The 9,646-nt window shown below is 49.2% G+C and overlaps 1 protein-coding gene across 2 annotated transcripts in view; it reads right to left on the reverse strand.

Moving 5' to 3' along the window:
* The window catches only part of DIP2C (disco interacting protein 2 homolog C), a 485,199-nt gene extending 476,048 nt beyond the window's left edge, over positions 1-9,151 (reverse strand). The window contains exon 1 of one of the 2 annotated variants that reach the window (XM_062211075.1): positions 9,003-9,151. In XM_062211075.1, coding sequence (XP_062067059.1) covers positions 9,003-9,087 — 85 coding nt within the window. In that variant the 5' untranslated portion in view covers positions 9,088-9,151. The remainder of the gene's footprint in view (positions 1-9,002) is intronic. The other variant, XM_062211076.1, reaches the window with a different exon arrangement.
* Between the last annotated feature and the right edge of the window lie 495 nt (positions 9,152-9,646).

The following is a 9,646-nucleotide window of genomic DNA, read 5'->3' on the forward strand; positions in this document are numbered from 1 at the left end:
CAGGAGCCAGGCACGAACTCCTCCGAGGAAGAGTTAGAGAAAGACCCCGAGAAGCAACCATGATGTACAAATGGGTCTGTGGGCTGTGAAGTCCCAGCACACTAAAAACCGAGCCCCGCGTACTAACGGCCGCTAAGTGAACCTGGCCCTCCTAGCACATCCGGCCAACTAAAGGGCTCCACCGGACATCTCAGGCCCTGCAACTGCTTTTGGCTGTGCTGGAACTCCTGATGTAGGAACTAATGAGCCACCTTCTGTCAACACGTGAGCAACCTGAATACTGACATAACCAGCCATGCTCTATCTGCAAGAGGAAGAACACAAGTCCGTTCTGTAGTAGTCTGCTCCTGCGGAGAGACTCAGAATCCTCCAGCACGTTCAGTAACACAATCTCACTTTTCCATTTTTATTTCAGGTGAACTCAACTACAAAGCCTCCTGGGCCTCCCGTTACTTCTTTACTGAGACCATCAGGGTACATCCAAGGCAGGGAAGTGAATGTCAGTTTGGTGAGAAAGGGAATAAACAAAATGTATGGTAATATATTTCCTGGAACGACAAGGTTAAGAAATGTAACCCCATGTCAATGCAAAGGAGCAACCAGAAACAAATCCAAAAACTCCTGAGATAGAAGACTGGCTGTGGGGCCAGCACTGTGGCGTAGCAGGTAAAGCCACTGCCTAAAAAGCCGGTTCATATCCTGGATGCTCCACTTCCAATCCAGCTCCCTACTAATGACCTGGGAAAGCAGAGGCAGATGGCCCAAGTGCTTGGGATCCTGCCAACCAAGTGGGATCATGCACAAGTAGCTCCTGGTTCCTGGCTTCAGGCTGGCCCAGCCCTGGCCATTGCAGCCATCTGGAGAATGAACCAACAGATAGAAGGCAGAAGGTCTCTCTCCCTCTCTCTCTCTGTCTCTTTCTCTCTCTCTCTCTCTCTCTCTCTCTCTCCTTTCCTCTCTCAGTGTACTCTGACTTTCAAATAAATAAATATTAAAAAAAAAAGATTGGCTGTATTGGGCAATTTAGGAGAAGTGACCGCAGAAACTCCAGGGAGTGTGGACTTCCCTGTCTCTAAGGCTTTACTTGTTTGATGAACTCCACTCCAGTGATTGTGGGAATACATTGTCTCTCTGTACAGAACCAAGTATCCAGAAGAGAAGTCAGCCCCATGAGCACCTCCCTCCTCAACCACAGGCTCAGAACCCAGGAATGGTGCTGCTGAAGTGGCCCCTGCTCACTAACTGTGCCTCTGGACTTCTCCCCACTGCTTACTGGGCACCTACCAGGAGGCAAAAATCTAACAGGAACCCAAGGGGTCAAGGGCTCTGCTCACAGAGCCACCACCGGTTGGCCACTCTGTAAGCTCTCATAGCACAGACTGGGTTTGTATAAGTGCTTGTTAAATGAATAAATAATATAATAAAGTCATCCACTCTGATCTCCGACTGTGAGCTTGAAAGCATGGCGCTTCAGATAATCCCATATCTGGAGCGATCAGCGCTTCACAATGAGACAGTCAACCTGGAGCACAAAGGTTTCAATTCCCCTCCCGCTCCCTCCAACAACTCACTCAGCACCCTAAGCTGAGAGAGCTGATGGATGTCTCCAATGAGGCCTTCCAGCCTTGAAGCTGCAACACGAATTAACCAGAGCGGAGTTACGACATTCTCAAAATCAAGTAGATTTTCATTGTGATTTAACTGCAAGCAAAGGGGAAGACTCCAAGGATCGTAAATCTAGATAACAGGCCTTAAATAAGGCCCTGTTTAAAATTGTTTTAAAACTACCAGCCAAAAACCAAACTTCAGAGTAGAAGGAAGAAAACTCAACCAACCCTCAACAAGGAATGACCACGGACATGTAAACTGCGATATTGTCAGTCCAACAACTACAAATGACAGCAAAGGCAGGAGCTGCTGCAGTGGTCACGATGCCTCTTGAGACACATCTCACATGGCAGTACCTGGGTTCCATCTCCCAGTCTAGCTTCCCGCTAACGTGTGCCCTGGAAGGCAGCAGGAAATGAGTCACTGCCAACCACTTAGAAGCCCTAGGTTGTGTTACAGGTCTCTGGCTTTGTCCTGACCCAGCTGCAGCTGTTGTGAGCATCTGGGAAGGGAACCAAGCCAATGGGAATGATCGCTCCACCTCCTTTCTCTGCCTCTCAAATAAATAAAAAATTTTAATTAAAAAAAAAATCAGACTGAGGCTAAAGGAATGCAAAACATCATGATTCAGATTACTTCAAAATTACAAAGACTAGAATGGAAGAGGAACCATGTTCATCTATAATTTAGCATTTTACAATTTTAATGTCATAGTATTTGTCCAATAAATAAAATACAGAGAAAAATGTGACCTAACTAACCACACAATTCAGATTTTTTTAAAAAAATTCAATGTGCACATGCATAAATATGGAAGGAATCCCCTCTCTGGTGCTGATGCAACTAGTTTGGGTCAGGCCCACAGATTTCAACCTTTTCATCTAGGACACAAAAACAGCTTTCCAAGCTAATAACAACAGTAACAACCGAGACTTAAATCCAGCAGCCTGAAGAAAAAATCTGTTCAACTCACTATCTTTCTCAGAATCCCTCCATACCTGATTTTTCCCATCTATTGTATAAAGCTCTTCAAGGAAAAAATTCTCTCAAATCCTAACTCACAACACAGACAGCCCATGTAACAATCCAAGTCATCCAAGGAACCTAGAAGGCAACCCCTCACAAAAACAGACTGCTTACTGTCATTTAAAATGTTACAGCTCAGTATCTTAGCATTTTCCTACGTTGTCTGGAGGCCTTACTAAAATTAATTCCCCAATTAGACACTGAAGAAAGAAGAAAGAAAAGAAGGTAGGTATATGCTCAGAAGAGTTAACGCTCACCCCTTCGGCATGTCACCCCCTGTCTTCCTACCCCTACACCAGCTGGAATTCCCAATTAGAGTCTGCTCTTTAAGGGCACTATTATCTTCACGAACAAATGGATGCAATTACTTCTTTCGAGAGGTGACAAGGTTTTGGGCCCTCAGCAAGAAAGAACAGAACACTGGCAACAATAGTGGGTAACCTTGCATGGCACACAATAAAAATCATAAAAGAAGGGCAATGAAAGCCAGCAATGTTGAAAACAGGTTTACAGAAAGGAAAGTGGAATGTGGGAAGAGCACCAAACAATAAGAAGTGGTCGGAAACCGATCACATCACTCAGAAGGTGACTGATCAATCGCTTTACAAAACAGGAAATGTCCCCTATCCCCAGGATAAAAAAAAAAAAAAAAAAAAACAGCTTGCCAAAACTAAGTCAAACAACACCAACCAGGAGTTTCCCTTTTTTTATGGTGCCTGCGTAATTATAAGAACTAGAAATGATCTGAATAATATGACTAGGATTTGAACTGGTGAGTCAGTTGATATATATGACATCAAAACTAAGATAATTCAATATGTTCTCTTTGCAATTCAGAAGAATGCTACAACTCATCCCATAAATCACTGCTTTAAAAAAAAAAAATCAGTTCTAAAAAAAGAGAACCCATTTGAAAAAGGCTGGGAGGAGGAAGGCAAAAAGTGACTCATAACATCCCACAGCCTGTAGCCTCCAAACCATAACAAGAATATAAAACTAGTGGGTCCAGCATGAAACAAAATAGAGAACCTTGGGAGAGCTTTAACCTCATAAAGTTCAGATCCAAGCACCATGACTGTAGCACTGTAAATACCTTATTAGCATTTGGAGCGATCATACACGTCTGGCCATGAGTGTCTGTGTGTGAGTGGGGGGGGGGGGTCAGTGGGGGTGGGGGGTGGATGAGTGGGTGTGTATTTGCTTTCCTGGCCTCCCGGCTAAATCTGATATCTAAAATTCTTAACCTAGAAAGGAACATTCAAATCCAGCTACTGCTATAACTCTGAAGAACTCTTAAAAGTCTATATATGTAAAAACACAAACATCAATGCTGCCACTGGATGTATGTGGGTTTTTTTTAATGCAGGTAACAATATTTTAAATTTATCATGCCAATTATTCCATTTCATCCACCACCACACACACAGCTATCCCTGACAGCTCTCAGATGGACATAACAAAGTTAACACATTTCCCTAAGTTTGAGGCCTGACTCCAGTGGAGCAGCTTAATGCTGCATCACGGATATTATTTTCCTGTCTCCCTCCCCCAAGCACAACAAATTATCAACGAGACTCTGGAAAGAAAGAGTTTTCCACACATTTGTTTTCCAGAGTAAACTAATTACCTTTTGAAGAAAATAATGTGCACAAAGTTTAGGTGGCAGTAGAGAGAAAGCCGAGTCTCCTCCCAGCACACTTCCACAGGTGGCCACGAGGCTGGAACTCTGGCACAGACGGCCACTCTGCAGCAGCAGCACCTCCAACGAGAGACCAGAGGCTGAGGAGGCGGGTAGGCAGACAGAATTCAGGTTCCAGAGCAAAGTGTATCTACTGTGCTCAATAGCCTGAAAACACCACTCTCAAAATCTACCAATGGGGGCTGGCCTTTTGGCATAGCAGGAAAACCCACCACCTGCAACGCCAGCATCCCTTAGGGGCGCCAGTTCAAGTCCCGGCTGCTCCACTTCTGATCCAGCTCCTTGCTATGGCCTGGGAAAAGCAGTGGAAGATGGTGCTTGGGCCCCTGCTACCCATGTGGGAGACCCAAATGAAGCTGCTGGCCCCTGGTTTCTCAGCCTGGCCCAGGCCCAGCCATTGTAACCATCTGGGGAATGAACTAGCAGATGGAACTTGGATATATCTCTCTCTCTCTCTCTCTCTCTCTAACTCTGACTTCCAAATAAATAAATGAATCTTATTTTAAAAAAAAAATACTCTACAAACCTTCCAACTGGTCATCTCCTTAAGATTTCTCTCTTTGGTAACAGTAATATACAAGATGCACATAAAGTGCTCACATAAAAATTTTTATATAACATACATTTTTAAGATTTATTTATTTTTTATTTGAAAGGCAGACTTAGAGAGAGAGAGAGACAGATCTTCCAACATTGGTTTACTCCCCAAATGGCCACAACGACCAGGGCTGGGTCTATCCAAAGCCAGGAGCTTTCTCCGGGTTTCCCACATGGTTGCAGGGGCCCAAGCACTTGGGCCATCTTCCACTGCTTTTCCCAGGCCACAGTCAGGGAGCTGGATCAGAAGTGGAGCAGCTGGGACTTGAACCGGTACCCGCACAGGATGCCAGCGCTGCAGGCCACGGCCTAACCCACATTAAAAAAAAAAAAAATTTAAAGCAGTGGCTCTTTGACAAACACAGAGAACTGGCATTTAAGTGAGCTTTCCTCTACCAGTTTCATGGTCACCGAGAAAACGTTGAGTTGGACTGTTATACAAAGTATTCCAAAAAGTTCATGAAAAATGAAATTGAAAGTTTACTGTGGTGCAAAAAAAAATCTGAAATCCATGAAGTTTTTTTTATAACATGTATTGTCCATGAACTTTCTGAAGATCTCTGTAGAATACAACATATTGGTGAAGCAATCTTGTAAATTAACCAGCAAAGCAGAGCATAGACTTAGAAACTCTCATCAGCATGAAGAAACTAGTGGACACACTAACAATTAAAAAGCCACAAGATGTAAAACGTGGTGCAGATTTAAAAAAAAAAAAAAAGGCATTCCTTCTGCAAAAATAAATAAATAAATAAACCAAAACCATTTTGCACTCCTGAAAGACTGGGAAGCAGCTCCTTCTGCAGATTCAAGTTCAGTGTTTGCAGTGCAGGCACAGCCCAAGAAGTAAATGCTCAGTTAACCAAGAAGCTCATTTTTCCGTTCCAGGCAACATGAAGCTGTCCTCCTTGGGAAGTTCCCTGTTTCCTCTCAAACTGGCTTCATGTTCCCAGGTAAAATTTTCCCTTAAGCCAGATGATGTGTGCTTTCAGGTTCTTTAAAGCCAAAAGGAACAATGTGCGATTGCATGAAACAAGAAAGCAGGCCAGAGAACGGGTGGCAGAAAGGAGCCCCCACTGCTGCTTCTGCCAAATGCTGGCGTGGCTCGCTCACGTGCGGCCCGGCGCACGGCTGCAGTTATCCGGACCTGAGGCTCCCAGGCTGCCCACCACCACTGCCCACAGAAAGCTGCTGCAGCTTGCTGACAGGGTAGCTCTCCAATACGACTCAGGCTTCGCATTCCCCAGCTAGAGGGTAGCAGGACGCGATGGTAACACAGAAGAGCAGGGAGAACGCAGAGCGAGAAGATAAGAACTTGGGCGGGAAGATAAGAACTTGGGAGTTCTGCAGCTGTTACCAAACTAACAAGGGCCCCAATAAAATAAAAACAACATTAGTCTACAAGACAGCACCCCATGCACAGTGAAAACCAACACTGGACCAGCGCTTTGAAATTTAGATAATATACAATGCATTAAAGGCTGGCAGCCTTCACAGGAACTTTAAGAAAATATTCTACTCTTTTTTTGCCCAGTCTACATTATGTGCTTAAAATGGAATTTCTTTTCCATCCTCCTTGGTAGGAACGGAGCCCTGGAAAGCCCACATATGTTTTTGTGATATTTCCTGATATTTTAATAAAACAATGACAGCCAACTTAAAAAATTTCCTCCATATAAATTTTGATTGAAGAGTAAATGTGAAAGCAATACCCTGAGATAATTCAGCATGAAAAGTTGTTTTAAGTTTTTGCTTTGAAAGTAGATGTGTTGGGAAAATTTTTTCTTTTTTTTTTTAAGTTCCACAATGTAAAGAGACAATGAGATTTTTGATCTCTCCATTGGGGGGGGGGGGGGGCAGGTTCCTATTAAGCCATCCTGGAAAACAACTTGATTCATCTAATTAAAACTAGTAAAACAACTCTATATATTTACAAGACATAAAATTCCAGATGATCTTAAAGCACAGCTCTATAAACTCAACACAGACAAAACCACGCTCCATAAGGAAGTCAAAGATGGCAGAGCTAATGAAAAATGGGTGGGGGGAGCAAAGGGGAGGGGCGGCAGGAAAGGGATGACAGGAGCTGATCACAGCAACACAACAACTCTGATTTTTTTTATTATTAAATGTGTAGGTCAGGTCTCAGCAAGGTTTATACACAAAAACATACGAGCTTCCTGAGCAAACACATACACACCCCTCTCTGCCCAGTCACTCAATAAGAAACTCATTAAATCTTTTTAAAAAAAAAAAAGCTATACCAACACACAGTGTTCAAAGGAATTAGGCTCAGTATGCCTTAGTCAAAAGTGATCTTGCAGCCAGCCCTCTGGCAGGTGAGAACTTAGCGCTCACCCTCCTAGAGCGACTGCAAGATGACAGGTGAGTACTGTCACCTAAAAAGGCAACTCTCTCCTGGCGGGGAGGGGAGGGGGTGTGCAGTCAAGCTGAGCATTCCCAGGCATCAGCAGTCTCTCAGAAGAAACACGAGGCAGCTCCCTGACTGGCAGGGGGCTGCACCCCGGCGAGCTGAGACAGCTGCAGCAGGCCCTGCCAGCACAGGTGGGGTACTGCCACTTCACCGGGCTAGGATGCACACAGAGCGGAGCGGCCTGTTTGTAAGACAGGGCATGCATGGCGGGATGCTGTAAAAGAAGACAGAGCTAGAGGGCCTGGTGAAGCTATGGAGAAAATCCACACAGGGGAGGAGAAATGTGTACCTGAAGGCTGACAAGATCAGATTAGCAGAGCCGAAGGTTTCTAGCAGTCACTCTAGTCCTGCAATCGACCTGCCCTGGCTGCACACTTTGCCTACCCAGGCAAACCTGAATATTGTTCCCAGCTGAACCGCGCACCGTATCTCCTGCCTTTAGCAATGCCCTCAGCAGGGTCTTCCAGGAGTCAGGAGGGTGACAGGCGCAGAGAATTTAGAGAGGATTCGTTTTTCCTCCTCCTACCGGCCTGTTTCCCCGGGCTGAATTACGCCAAATTCGAAATGGGAACATTTCCAGGGCGCGGGCATCGGAATGGGCCGCTGACCCCACACTCGGAAAAGTGTTCAAAAGACAAACATAAAGTCGGCATCAGCTCCTCCCTGCTGATGAAAAACTGGCACGAACGAATTCACTTTCTGGCCAACAGCCCTGATGAAACCGTTACCAAAAAAAAAAAAAAAAAAAAGTTCACCATGCTAAACTGCTCCAAATATAAATTCAAGAGGAGCCGGCCTATCCCCACCCATTCCATCCCCATACGGTCTACGAGTGGCCTCTCCAGGGTGACTGCTAAAATAAATGAAACATTGCACACTGTGGAACTTTAGAGGGCTTTTTTTTTTTTTTTGGGGGGGGGGGGTGAGGGGAAGACCTAGCAAAACCCGACCTCAAACTTAATGACAGTTGAGCACATGATCGCGAGAAGAAAGCGGTAGGTAACACTCCAGGAAATCACGGCAGCCAGTTCCACACAGGACCGCGGTGGACGCGAGGCACAAGCCCCGGGCCTGAGGGAGGACGTTCCCCGAGCCCACCACAACACACGCGAACAATAGTAGTACTATCCTCCTCTGGCCACGCCGGGACCGCCGGCAAGCCAGGCTGCCCGGGGGGGACCCCGGGGAACGAAATCTCCAAAGTCCAACGACAAGTTTCGCAGGAAAACCAGGCCAGCCGGCACCATCAGGCCGTCCCCAGTCAGCGAACGCAGCGCGCCGCCGCAGCATCAAGGACGCGCGGATCTCCAGGAGGGCAGAACGCACACTTCTCCACGCAAGGCCGTTCGCTCCCGGCCCCAAAGGTTGCTCCATCTTGCGTGCTACCGCTGCGCGCCAAGGCCCCGCCGCAGCGCGCAGGGGGATCGCGGCTGCACAACGCCAAGCCGGAGCCGGGAGGGCGGGGGCCGCGGCGCTCACGCACCCGGCCCGGCCTCGGGGACCACGCCGCCGGCCGCCTCCCCCAACCCCGGGCCCGGGCGCCGCCGCCGCCGCCCCCAGGCGGCCCCCGCCGGCGGCCCGGGCCCTCCCAGGTGGTGACAGCGCGGCGCAGGAGGAGCGGGGCGGGGGCCTGGTTACCTTCCGACAGCTCCAGCTCCAGCTCGGCCAGGCGGGCCCTCACCTCCAGGGGCAGAGCCATGCCTTCCAGGCTGCGGTCCGCCATGCTCGCCGCAGACGCCTCCGCCCTGCCGGCCTCCTCTTTGTTCGCAGGCGGAGGTCTCGGCGGCCGCTCCTCGCGCCCAGTGGAACCGCACCGAGGAGGAGGCGGCGGGCGCGGGCGCGGGCGGCCAGGAGGCGGCGGCGGCGGCGGCGGCGGCGGCGGCGGCGGCGGCGGGCGCGCAGGGATTTCTCCTCCTCCCCTAGGCGCCTCCTCGGCGCGGCCCCGCAAAGGCGGCCTCGCGCCCGCTCCGCGCGCCCCCACGCGGGCTCCGGCCCGCTCAGCCCGCGCTCCGCGGGCTCCTGGCGCTGCGGCCGCCGCGGTCACGGCCACTGCTCGCTCCTCCGCGGCCGCCCTGCCCGGCGGGAGCGCCGCTGCGCGCGCTCGTGACACCAGGGGGCGCGCGCCGGGGGCGGGGGCGGGGCGCGCGCCGGCACGGGGGCGCGCGGGTGCAGCGCGCGCTCCCGGGGGCGCGCTGGGGAGGGCGCGGGGCCGCGGTGGTCCCCTCGCGGGCAGCACGCGCGCGGAGCCAGGCGGGGCTGCGCGGACCCGGGCGTGGGTCCCG

Source organism: Lepus europaeus, chromosome 14 (assembly GCF_033115175.1).
Source record: "Lepus europaeus isolate LE1 chromosome 14, mLepTim1.pri, whole genome shotgun sequence".
NCBI classification, from domain to species: domain Eukaryota; kingdom Metazoa; phylum Chordata; class Mammalia; order Lagomorpha; family Leporidae; genus Lepus; species Lepus europaeus.